The sequence below is a fragment of the Zalophus californianus genome, chromosome 1 (assembly GCF_009762305.2).
Source record: "Zalophus californianus isolate mZalCal1 chromosome 1, mZalCal1.pri.v2, whole genome shotgun sequence".
Lineage (NCBI taxonomy): Eukaryota > Metazoa > Chordata > Mammalia > Carnivora > Otariidae > Zalophus > Zalophus californianus.
This window is the reverse complement of record NC_045595.1, coordinates 124,159,990-124,172,984: the sequence shown is the minus strand read 5'-3', so window position 1 is coordinate 124,172,984 and position 12,995 is coordinate 124,159,990. Positions and strand designations below refer to the sequence as shown.

Here is a 12,995-nt window from a genome sequence, read left to right as displayed (position 1 = left end):
AAGGAACTCCTGCTCACCAGGTCTCCAACCAAAGCTGCTGACCCCAGAGGGAACCACTCCCCCGATGCTAATCTCAGGGAAAGAACTATTCCCCTAAGGAAAGAAAGGGAGGAGTTCCAGTGACCTGGGCCTCAGATGACTTCACTCCCAACTCCTCCTCCAAACTCAACCCATGCCTCCAGGCCTCAGACACCACCACCACCACCACCACCACCACCACCACCTGGTTGGCAATTTTCAGAAGCTCCAGATCCAGAATCACTGCCACCTTCCAGAGCTAATGTGAAGATCATAGAACAGGAAGAGTCTTCGCCATGAACTTTTATAATTTACCATCAGGCAAAACCCGGTCCCCAAATCCCCCAAATCTCTCCCGACTGTTTACATGAACGAGACAATGAGATATGCCCAACCCAAGCAACTCTACCCTTCCGGGAAGGGAGGTTCTAAATGGACTCAAATCCCAGTCCTGCAATTTGCAAGCTGGAAGTACTTAACCTTTCTTGCCTCCGGTTCTGTGTGTAAAAACGATCACAACCTTACGGGCTGTATGATTACTGGATGAAATGATGTATATAAGTGCTTAGCACCATTCCGAGCACATCGTAAGCCCTCAGTTATTAATGCACTCCCTCCACCACAGAGGGAACAAAGAAATCAAAATATCATATAAGAGCCATTCTTTCCAACAACTCAACTTACTGCCCACAAATAACCACTCAACTAAAAGTGGAGACGAAAAGCCCGCTGGTGATCAGCAAGCTTACAGAGTAACATTTAGGTCTGAGGTAAATGCCAAAAACTCAGACACTTAGAATTCTTTCAATGTCAAACATCTGACCTCTAATGAATCTTATACATTGTTAAGGCCCTGAAATCTCTGGAAGAGGCAACCTTACGGAATCTTCTATCCTTGGTGTTGTAACAGAAAATGAGCCACTGCCTCCTTCCCAAGAAACATCACACACCTGGTGTGGTGTCCATCTTCAAGTCTCCTTACGGGAGGCTCTTTACAGTTCCAAGGCCCCTTGAAGAAACATGATGTGCAGGGGCAGTCGATAAAAAAATGGGAAAACTCTTCAGTGCCTGACCCTGAGAAAACCACTTTAAAAACGAGAAAAATGGAAACTCTTGAGACCTAAACTCAATGTGAACAACCATCTATTAAAGGATAATGTCCTCCATCACCCAACTCTACCCTCCATGGAGACTCCCTGGGTCTTTAAGACAGGTACTATTCACAGACAAGGCATATATAAGCCTAAGGTCTGATTTCCCATCACAACCCCTAAAAGAAAAATATGGATGCCATTCCTTCATAATTCATATTATATTCGTGTTTTATATTGCTTTTATTTTTGGTCTAAAGTCTAAATGACTAAAGTCACCAAATAAATTATAAATAGACATTTTTTAAGGATGCTTTTTATATGGACTTTTGCAAGGTAATGAGAAGATGGGTCTCAAAGAGACCCATTCTGACAATATAAAACAAAAATTAAAATAGCGAAATCAGAAAAGACATACGAGCTGCACAACTCTGGCCAATTCAGCTACCAAACCACATCACTAACCGAAGCACACGCTTCAGTGTGTCAAGGTTTCTTTCTCCCATGAACTGGGACAATCCAATACAAAGACCAAAGAAACTTCTATCTGAAGTAGTAATACAGTGCTCACTTCAGCAGCACATATACTAAAAATTGAAGTAGTAATACGTTTCAGTCAGTGCTACATTTTTCTAACTACTTAGAAAACACAAGAACATTTTAACAACGCCTCTTAAAAATTGTCATGTAACATAACCAGGTAACAAGCACAAGTCCATTTCTCTCCAAATCTAAGGTTTGGCTCACATGATTTAATTTCCATTTCTTGAAAATAATAGGAATGGAACCCTGATAACAGCTTTACTGATTGTATTTCTAGACTACCTGCCCCCAAAGCTAGACCAGTCTGCTCTAGCTCCGTGCTGTCTCAGTTTAACAGCCCAGTTATTTGCAAAGCAGAAACCCTTAAGGAAGTAATTTCCTAAATGCAGGCTGTCCATTTTATCCAAATGCACACCTACTCAACTGCAAGGAGTAAGGAATGGGCAATAAAGAGTGGATCTAGGAGAGGCAGGGTCAAATTATTCTAATTAATGATCACGCTAAACACACCAGCTGCCCATAAAACACAGTCCCTCTCAGCAATGATCTGATCTGATGGTCTCCGATTAAGGAAAAAGGCCCAGGGCTGAGAAGCAACACCGATGTCGGAATGAACACTAAAGGGGCACGAGAATTCTGGTTTTTTCTGGAGGCCCACTACAGCTCAGCTTCAATTTATTCTAAAGGTAGAGCTGGCTGGAAAATTACTAAGAGGCACCTAGTTCTGGCTAATCCCAATTTAAACAGGGAAATAAATGTAGTCTGAAGAAACCCAGAATTATCTCCATACAATACTGTGTGGCTTCAGCAGCTGGCTCCTTGGCAGGCTGTTTATTTTTCGCACAGGTCTTTGGAACTTAAAGATTCATGTTACTAATTTTATGCCGCTTGCTCACTATTGTCTTGTTTGGAGTGTAACATATATCATTTCTATATGATCCTATTTTTTAAAATCAATCATTTGAACAAAGAAAAAAAGAGTGAGAGAAGTCGGCCAACATGAAAATGGTCATTCAAACATATGTCTTAACACATGTAGATGGAGAACTATCCCATCTTTTTTTCCTGTGTGTCTATGTATTATTTTTACTGCGCTATGAGACACAGCCATGGCTGTCACATCACATTTAACATGACAAATACACATTATCAAAAGAAAATAGACAGTAGAGGCTGGAAAGCCATCATATTTAATCTTATCCAAAGAGAAAGTTAATACAGAAGTGGTATTAAATGCCTCATCAAGGTAATACCAGGAAAAGTCTGCTTTTAAAAAATTCTATTTCAATAAGCATTTAAGGAAGTCTCAATTCTTGGAGACTCTAAAACAAGATTATAAACACAGATACTTGCATCTCTGCCCTTGGAATGCTGATAGCTTGCATCTGTGTTTAATGTCCCTAACTAGTCTGTAAACAGTAAAATCAAGGCACCTTCTTGTTCTTTCTGCAACCCCCCCCCCATGCTTTAGTTGAGTGCTCAGTGTGGCACTGACCGGGGGCTCAAATTCTGTTCACTGAAAAGCAAAGGCCAAAAAAAAAAAAAAAAAAAAAAAACCACCAATACGTGGGTCCTAACTTGGAAGACGTAAATTGAAACCCTCCCAGTAAGCCAGATGAACCTGAGCCCACACCAGTTCATTTCACAAGTCATGAGGGAAAAAACTAGGTGGCTTAAAATTAAAATCACTTCCTAAGTATGATACACAAACGAGCGTGCCTGAAAAATCAAACTTTTTTTTTTCCCCCAAACATTTTTTGCCCTGTTGGAAACACAAGACGCGTGAGCACAAAATGCAGGTTCAAAGGTAAAAATGGTAATTTCCAGGTTCCAACCCCGGGCAGCCATAGAAGGCAGGCAAGTGCAGAAACAGAGTGAAGGGGACAGAGTGAGCACTGAAGAGGACAGTCCCCAGCCGGGGCGGGCTGCTGCCTCTTTTTTGCCAACCCACTGCTGCCAAGTGGGAAGACCAGCAGTGTTATCAGATCTTCTGGGTTTCTCAGATAAACGGAAAGATCCAGAATTTTAGGTAAATCTTCCAATTTTTAAGGACTGGCACCTAATTATTTTAATAATGATATCAATTATAAAGCGGCAGGGAAGAGGAGAAGCCCTGTCTGACAAATGTAACAAATGGTCAGTTTTCGAGCCCCGGTTCAGATGAATTAAATTTGTTCATTCCATTCATCCTTCACCCATTCTGAATGAAGGACTGACCAGACGCTACCTCAGATGCCAGGCATCGTGTGAAAAACAGACACAGTCCCTGCTCTTGAGTTCACAGTGCAACCACACAGTCAAACGTTGCAGTAAGTTGAAAACAATCATGTTAAAACCACTGCAGAGTTTAAAATTGCCATTATTTTGCAGCGCAACTCTGCCACGCCAGTGTTTTTCCTTAATCCTCTCCTTTTTGAAGGCAGCTCAATTTCTACCATTTGAAGGATACGGACTACAGTTTGTCTCTTATTATTACTGCCTTTGGCTAATTAAATTCTGAAGTGTCTCTCAACCCAGACAGCTCAGAGCTGTCATAATTACATGTCATATGGTGTAATTATTGTGGGTGCGACATATAACAACACCCTCTGATAACATGGCATCAACATTTTCCTTTATGAGACAGAGATTATGCAGAGGCTATGACTTTTCAGAAGCCTTTGTAGTGAGTGGAATTGGCAGACCTAAGGCAGAGAGGATTGTAAAAATCAGACCACAGACCTGGATAAACTCACACCTTTTTATTTACAGTGAAAAGCGGGCCCTCAGAAGCAGGGGTGGCTGCCTGTGTTGCTGGAAAGTAGCTGGGGGGGGGGCCGGGGAGGGGGGGTGCTTGCTATGTCAGCATCGCTATGAGATCACTAATTCTGAGGGACAGACATCAAGGGGTGGACAGCCACACTGGATGCATCAGAGGACCAAAAAGTTTCACTAACAAGAACATGGACTAGCCAAAGTTCCAGAGAAGAGATGGTAGAACGTGCAGATACGGTTTGGGATACCACTAACATGAGCTCTCCATGGAATGTACCAGCCCTTCAGAGCAGTCTCACTACATGAGACAGAAACCGATGACATGATAGGCAAAGGGGAGTAATAGTCCTAGACTTCACTTTGAGCAAGCTGTCTGTGCAGGCTCAGCCTCCACACAGACACTTCTAGCCCTGTTTTCCTGCCTGCCTCGCCCACTCCCTGATCCACCCCTCCTCCATGCTCCCAGGGCACAGGCATCTTCTGCAATCCAAACACTTCTCCTGTGGCTCTACATATGTGTAAATACAGCCTTTTAATTTTGGTGAACCACGCTTTGCTCCCCCACTCGACTGCTCATTCCTTCAGGGCCAGAGCAGGGTCTAGTTCACCTTTGTGTTGCGAGCACCTACCTGCACCTGGTATAGTGTGAGCACAGGAGACATGTGACAGATACTTATTAAAATGGACAAATCGATTACTCAGTCCCTCCTTAAGTTCGGTCGTGAATCCTGCCCTCTCGCTCCTCCTTTCTATCCCAAATCTCGAAGAAAAGACTACGACGATATCCAGACACCCGAGGCCTTCGTAAGTGTGAGTGGTAGACAGAACGTGGACAGCAGTCTGTGGTGACCGTTGTCTTTCAACATTTGCACAAGCTGTACACTCCGCAGACATCTTGATGCTGAAGAGTCTGCCCAAAGACCAAGCTTCCCCATGCTGAGTTTCCCAAACCAACACTTGACCAAACTTAACTTTTTCCATTTTCAGCCCAAGCACCAGCCTCTAAATAGGACTCTGTCATAAAAGGAGCTGTTATATAGGGGCGCCTGGGTGGCTCAGTCAGTTAAGCGTCTGCCTTCGGCTCAGGTCATGATCCCAGGGTCCTGGGATCGAGCCCCACGTCAGGCTCCTGGCTCAGCGGGGAGCCTGCTTTCTCCCTCTCCTTCTGCCTCTCCCCCTGCTCATGCTCTCTATCTCTGTGTCTCAAATGAATAAATAAAATCTTTAAAGAAAAAAAAAAAGGAGCTGTTATATAATGTTGTTCAGCAATAAGAGCTACAGCCTCTACTTTTACTGTTCTCATTTGAATATCTTTCTTCCTCCTGAGCAAACTTCCCAAAAACGGTTTCTTCATTTGTCTACGCTATACTGATTGTAGACCGCTTCCTGGGTCTCCCTGACACGGTGGCTATCAGGATATTTAAAGAGGAAGCCTGCATGGTGAGAGGATTTGAACTCCTGAATGCAAGGAGGGAGCCATCAAGGAAAAGTTATTAAGAAGACATCAAGCAGAACAGAAAAGGTCACTGGAATTGGAGGAGAAGCACATTTGAGGTAAAAAGACATGCCGATGACGAGCACCATCTGAACATGGAAAGTTTTAGTATGTTTAATGTGCTGTCTGGAAATGTGTACTCAAAAGAATGCTCCAGGAAATCTCTGGCTGTGTACTCCGTCTAGGGGAAACAAAGGCTTTCGCAAAGAAGAAACAAAAGGAGGGAAGAAACTCACTCTTGATAAAATGACATGCTGCATGCTGATCAAAAGGCACAAAGTCAAGAGAACTGAGGACACGGATGAGGTACTTTAACCTTCTGTCTCTCAGGGCAAGCCTGTTCACATGTTATCCTGAGCCACTGGGAGAAACAAGTTTTCTGTTTACATTTAAGGAGATCTACTTCCTGAAGAAGAGGCAGTAAGAACACTCATTAGCAATTAATATCCTGCAAGCTTAAAAGGAAAAAAAAAAAGACGTTAAGAAATACAACAAACGAAACATTTGCTAGTTGCCCTTTAAGAACAGGACAATGAGGCATCTAAATCTATCCCCCACCCCCACTGACCCCCAATGAACATGTATATGAGAAGAGTCACCAACAATACAAGATATAAAGAGGCATATACCACCCTCCTGTAGGCTGTAAGTATCACATATTAAATTAGCAAATCAGTACTGTCTGTGTTAACACTTCTGTTCCTAACCTAATGGTTTCCTTATTTAAACACTGGTGACTGCCGTAATTCTTCTTCAGAGATTATTAAAATACCAAACCAATGGAGGAGGGCCTGGGTGGCTCAGTCGGTCAGTTAAGTGTCCGACTCGGGACTTCAGCTCGGGTCATGATCTTGGGGTTGTGGGATTGAGCCCTGCATCAGGCTCCCTGCTCATGAGGAGCCTGAGTTTCTCTCCCTCTGCCCACCCTGACTTGTGTGCGCTCACTCTCTCTCTCTCTCTCAAATAACTAATCTTTTAAAAAAATAAATAAAACACTAAACCAATAGAAAAAGCTGGAAATTGGGCTTATGCTTGCACTTTCATGCTTCAAACTAGCTGTTTTCTAAACCTCTAAAACCAAAGACAGTTAAATTTATATACCATAGGTTCTGAAAATGTAGGCATCAATATTCTGATTACTGATGGGCATTGCCGTAATTTATATAGCCATACACAAAAACTCAGGTTAGGAGACCTGACAAGAATAGTATGCTGTCAGGCATATTTAGGGAAACAAACTTTATTTAGCCAGGCTGATCTATTCAGAGGTAAAAGAAATTATAGTGAGAGGAACAGAGATACTTCATTTAGAAAACGATAGTTCAAAATAAAGCTATTCCATTTCACTCCTAGGTAGATATCCAAGAGAAATGAAAATATACATCCACACAAAAATTTGCACACAAATGTTCACAACCGCCTTATTCATAATAACCAAAGAGTGAAAAGGACCCAAATGTCCATCAACTGATGAATGAATCAACAATATGTAATATATCCATGTGATGGAGTAGCACTTGCCAGTGATGTACTGATACATGCCATTACATGGATAAACCTTGAAAACATTATGCTAGGTGAAAGAAGCCAGGCGCAAAAGACTGCATATTGCATGATTTCATTTATATGAAATGTCTGGAATGGGCCAATTACCTCCAGAGAGAAAAAGTAGATTAGTGGTTGCTGCGGAATACAGGGAAGGAAGGCCTGGGATGTGACTGCACCAGGGTTTCTTTTTATCATGATTAGAAGGTTCTAAAACTGTGGTCCTAGCTGCACAATTCCGTGAAAATAGCAAATTCCATTGTATACCTTAAATACTATCTCAATAAAGCAAAGCTGTTAAGCTGCTTCTGTCCACACTGTGTGTTAACTACTGTTCTTGTTCATTTAGTTGATAATGTATTTTTTAACATCTTCATTCATAATGAGGATGGCTTTTCCTTTTAAGTAAAGAATCATCCTTTTCCTGCTATCTCTATAAAATGACAAACCAACATTTCAACCTTAACATGACTCTGGATAATGAAAACTAACAGTGTCTCTTATTTAGAGAGCCAGAACAGAGCGGACTACCTTGGCAAGAACTTGTCCTAACTAAATCCAGAAGCCATCAGGACAAAACTCGGGAGGAGGCGGCCTGTGGCAACTGGGGAGCTTTCTCCTAACTGCGGTGGTTCTTTTGCATATACGGAAATGTTTAGAATGTCCTCCGCACAGGTGCAAAGTATTAAGAATGCTGTAAACACACACAAGGTGAGCATCACCATATACACTCCTAACACAAAGGTAGAGGCAGAGCCCCGTGGCCAGTGGCCAGCTCCTTATAACAGTATCATTTGAGGGGTGGCTCAAATGCTGCCCATCCCTCCCTTAAAATGTCAACCCCAAGGGTGTGCAGACAGTGTCCACCACATGGTGGTCAACCCTCTATCTCCAAAGTGGCTATGGTGGGCAGATGAAGCCTGGGCAGATGAAGCTGATTTTCTGCAAAAAGGCTAAAACGACAAAGAAGACTGTGCTAGGCTTGAATGTGTTGAGCCCAACTGCAGATCTAAGAGAATGTTGGCTACTAAGAGATGCAAGCAAGGGCAGCTACCTGGCTCAGTCAGTAGAGCACGCTACTCTTGATCTCGGGGTTGTAAGTTCGAGCCCCATGTAGGGTTTAGAGATTAGTTAAAAATAAGAAGAAAAAAAAATGCAAGCCTTTTGAATTGGGAGAAGATAGAAGAGAAAGGGCCAAGAGATCCAGTTCTAAGCTTTTTACTTTGTTATATTATGAAGACAATAAAATCTTGAGGTTATGCTCAGAAAAAATAATAGTAATAATAATAATAACCAGAAAACATTAGTAGAGATCATATTCTCTGGTGGGTCCTCTGTGTCCTGATCCTAACACAGATCTCCTGAGCATCACACCACACAGGCTCTTAAGAGCAAGCAGCAAATACCAACAGGTGTCTTAGGCAAGCACTCAAAACTCATGCAGTCCCAGACTTTTGGATCCTGACCTCTGGTCTTTGTTCTTTTTGTTGACCGCCTCCTTTCCTCACCCTCACTCTCTGGTACTTTTCCATTGTTTCTGGTTTTGCTTGCTCCTTGGGTCTCTTCACCTTGTGCCTTAACCCAGGTTCCACACACAGGCCCTGAGGATTCTACTATAGTTAACTAGGCCAAAACTAAATGTTACAGCCCAAAGGAAAGAGCAGAGGCTTGAGGAAATGAGGGAGACACGGATGGAGACTCTAGGGGCAGAAGAGGAAGACAAATGTCAGGCACAGAGGCTACTGCCTAGGCTGAGCCACAGTGACATAGAGGTAACCTCAAGGCATGATAAATCTTGGGTTGATCCTGCTAGGAGGGAGATTTCAAACACACTCCGCCCACATAACAAGTATACCCCATTAAGAGAAATTCAGGGTTACTGCCAATCAATAGCTGGGCCCACATAACCTATAAATATATTAATGTTGTTAACACAGTCATATCTGCTAATTAGAAAGATTAAAACATTTCCTTCCAATGATAATTTTAGAGTAAGTATAGCCCCAGTTTGAGAAAGCTTGATATTTGACAATGTATAAAACAAATGAATTAGCAGATTTTGCCATTCCTGGCTTTACAGATAAATAAAATACAAATAAAATAAAAATGTGATTTTATTAATCAAAATTATTAAGCAGCTTCTACTTAGAGCTGAGGTAGACATACAGAGCAGTGAAATGCCGCATGGCCTGAGGATGTCCACAGTCTTTTCAGGCTTTGGTCATTTCTAAGTGCAAAAAAGTTTATGTCTAAAGAGAGAATTTGAAAATTCTGTAACTAAGGACTTGGTGTGCTAGAGATCATAACAACAAAAGGGCGTTCTGTGCAAACTGAATTACAGCACTGAGGAAGAAATCATCAAAACACAAAAATGGTGCACAGTAACATGGACAGGTGGTCTCGGGTCTCCAAGTGCACACTGGAACAGGAATCAGGTGACTGGGCGGAGGCCCAAGATGCCTTCCAAGTTGAGTCACATTTGGATACCCTGGGTTTTTTTATCCTTTTAATCAGTGACAACGGAGACCAGACACTGCACCTTAAACAGTCCCTGGCACTTTGGAGATCTTCCCGTGAACATGATGAAGAGGGCAAGGGCTACACCCAGAGGGCTGACCAGATGTTACTCCAGGTGTTACAGGGCAACTCTGGGCAGGGCACTGACATGATGTGGGTGTTTTTCAAGATTTTACTTACGTATTTATTTGAGGGGAGAGAGAGAGAGAACGCTTGCACATGTGCAAGCAGGGGGAGGGGCAGAGGGAGAGGGAGAGAAAACCTCAAGCAGACTCCATGCTGAGCACAGAGCCTCACACGGGGCTCAATCGCATGACCTGAGCCGAAACCAAGAGTCAGACACTCAACTGACTGAGCCACCCAGGCACCTTTGATGTGGGTGTTTTCGGAAATTCTCTCAAACAACTGCTGTGTGGCAAATACTTTCTGCTGGGGCAAAAGTAAAAGCAGGCAGACCAATGAGAGGGACTGTCCTACCCTGGTGAGAGATGCTGGCTTGGAGTCCAGGGGTGGTAACGGAAATGAAGTAGACGTGGCAAATTACGGTTTCAGCACATTTCCCTGAGATGAAGCCAACAGGCCTTGCCGACAGGCTTGGGAGAGGAGGACTAGAAGGTGCAAGTGAAGATTCTGGGCCTGAAGAGCAATGGAGCAAAGGAAGCAGAGACTCTACTTAGAGAACATCTACTATAAGAGCAGAGACAGGAAGTGGTAACTACACAGGGATGTGGAGTCAAGGGAGAGGATCTTGTTTTGCTGGGTAGTTGTTTGTTTGTGGGTTTGAGGTAAAAGATACTACAGGATGTTTGGTGGAAATGATCCACCACAGAGAGAGAGAGAGAGAGAGATTAAAGAGACAGGAAGGGAGGTGCCCATATCAGTGGTGAGAAGGGATGAAATTCATTCAACCAATGAACGTTTACTAAACATCCATTAGATATTCCTTGTTCTTGAAAGGTTCACGGTCTAAAGCACAAGAAAGTAATATAAATAAATTAAGCAGCAAAGTAAGATCCAATAGAGGCAAAGTATGAATGGACTGTGATGGATAAAGGGTGTTCACATACTATGACAGATTGTGGGGAGGGAAAGCAAGCACATACGGACATCAAATAAATGGCTGATTAACGTATTTGAATTATTGATAGAGTTTGGGCAAATATTTTTCACGCAATTGTTCCCAATTCTACTTTTCATAAGACAAAGACTTTTACCTTTATGCTCCTAAAGAACCGCACAAAGACAAAAGGATATTTATTTAGTAGAAGACTGAGCAAACCCGGTGTTTGCAGTCAATGAAAATCTGTTATCAAAACAGCTCACCTAATAATTTTTTAAAGCTTCACTTACCATTTAAATTTCTTCCCAAGTGCTACGTGAATGAGTTCAGAAATATTTTTTCTATTTTTGTGATATTCAGTAATACTGACGGCGAAGTTTTACAGAGAATAAGTACCGTCACTTTCCAAGCAGCAGGCTCTCCGTTTGGAAGCCAGGGTGGGTTCTCGTGGACCTGTGCATCTCGCCGAGCTCAGTCACCCCCAGTGTGAGATCAAACCCTGACCCACCCTCTGAGTGTCCTGCTCTGGACAACCAGGCCAACTAGTCAAGCACAATACAGGACATGAATCAACAGACATTTTATTCCAAAGACTTGTACATATTTTCGAAATGATTCATTTAAAAATCAGACATTTTCCTGATGCTTCAGCAGTTAATACCAACTGAATGAGGCAAGATCTGCTGTTATCAGAAGCCAAAATCGGATATTTTTAAAAATCATATAGCAGTCCTACAGCACCAACACTTACCTCTAGGACTACGAATGTTCACAATCACAAATCTTTGAATCTCAAACTAGAACAATGACCGGGTGAATGGTTTCCACTTAAACAGTTTAACTTAAATGTCCCTCTTACCACACCAACCTGCTGAGCTGCATCCCCATTCACCAAGTGGGGCATCATGGCTACCTCTCCGTTCAGCAATGGCGGTAGTTCCAGAGGGATTTGGTCGGTCATCATCATTGTGACGTACATTCATGGAGAATTGCCCTCAACTGGCTTCCTGCAAAAGAACCACCATTTTTTAAAAAGGACCCAGGACCCCAAACAGTCACGAATAACAACATCAGCAATTTAAGTGCACCATCATGAAGTCAGCTGAAAAATCAAATTATTCTAATCCTACATTACTGTGCCAGACCCCAAGGAGGGGTAAAGCCGAAGCAAGGAAATGGCTTGAACTAGGAGACGACTGACTTGAGCCTCCAAGCAGCCGTGTAAACATAACCTCCCAGACCTAGACTTTGTCATTTAAATAAGTTTTTAAACATATGAATAATAGTAACTACCCTCCTCCAGGGATCTTTCTGGGGCTAAAACGAGACAGTACTGTAAGAAGGTCAAGTGTCAAACAAAAACTGGTGGTAGCATTATCTTTAATTACAGAAAATAAGGCCAAAAAGGATGACCTATAAAAACAGGTGTTCCCTTTCGTTGGGATCAAAATACTGTTCATAAGCAGTTAATCCAAGTAAGTTAACAGAGGTTATACCGAAATTGTTGCAATTTCTGGCCCTGCCACTAATTTGGTAATTAATCATGTTCTAATTATCTCTCTCTCATTTCCTTGAGTTGAATTTAACCTGCTGTGCATTTATGTCCTTATCACCGTGCAGATCTTGAACTTCCTGTCTCTCAGACAGAACCCATGGCACCTCGTGCACAGTAGGGCTGAAGGGCAGATCCTCTTGCTTCCACAGAATAAATGATTTTCATACAACTATTCAAGACAGCACAAAGCCCACTGTCATTCCAAAATGGTACTTGCTACCAAAAACAAGCTTTCCAATTCAACAGTGGGAAAGTAACAACAAATTCCTATTTAAAATTATAACTTGTTCTTTAAGAAGCATTTACATATCCTTCACTTATGCCAAAAAATGTATGGCACATAAAGTTTAATATCATGGGCAAAGATGACAAAACAAACACACATTTTCAATCCATTCAGAAACAGACAGACATATA

General features: G+C 42.3%; 1 protein-coding gene across 7 annotated transcripts in view; it reads right to left on the bottom strand.

The window, feature by feature from the left end:
• Positions 1-12,995, bottom strand: part of FNDC3B (fibronectin type III domain containing 3B) — a 342,488-nt gene that overhangs the window by 257,052 nt on the left and 72,441 nt on the right. For 6 of the 7 annotated variants that reach the window (XM_027587529.2, XM_027587528.2, XM_027587526.2 and 3 more), the window contains one exon: positions 11,892-12,030. The exons of the other annotated variant lie outside the window; for it this stretch is intronic. In XM_027587529.2, coding sequence (XP_027443330.1) covers positions 11,892-12,002 — 111 coding nt within the window. In that variant the 5' untranslated portion in view covers positions 12,003-12,030. The remainder of the gene's footprint in view (positions 1-11,891; positions 12,031-12,995) is intronic. 7 annotated transcript variants of the gene reach the window in all.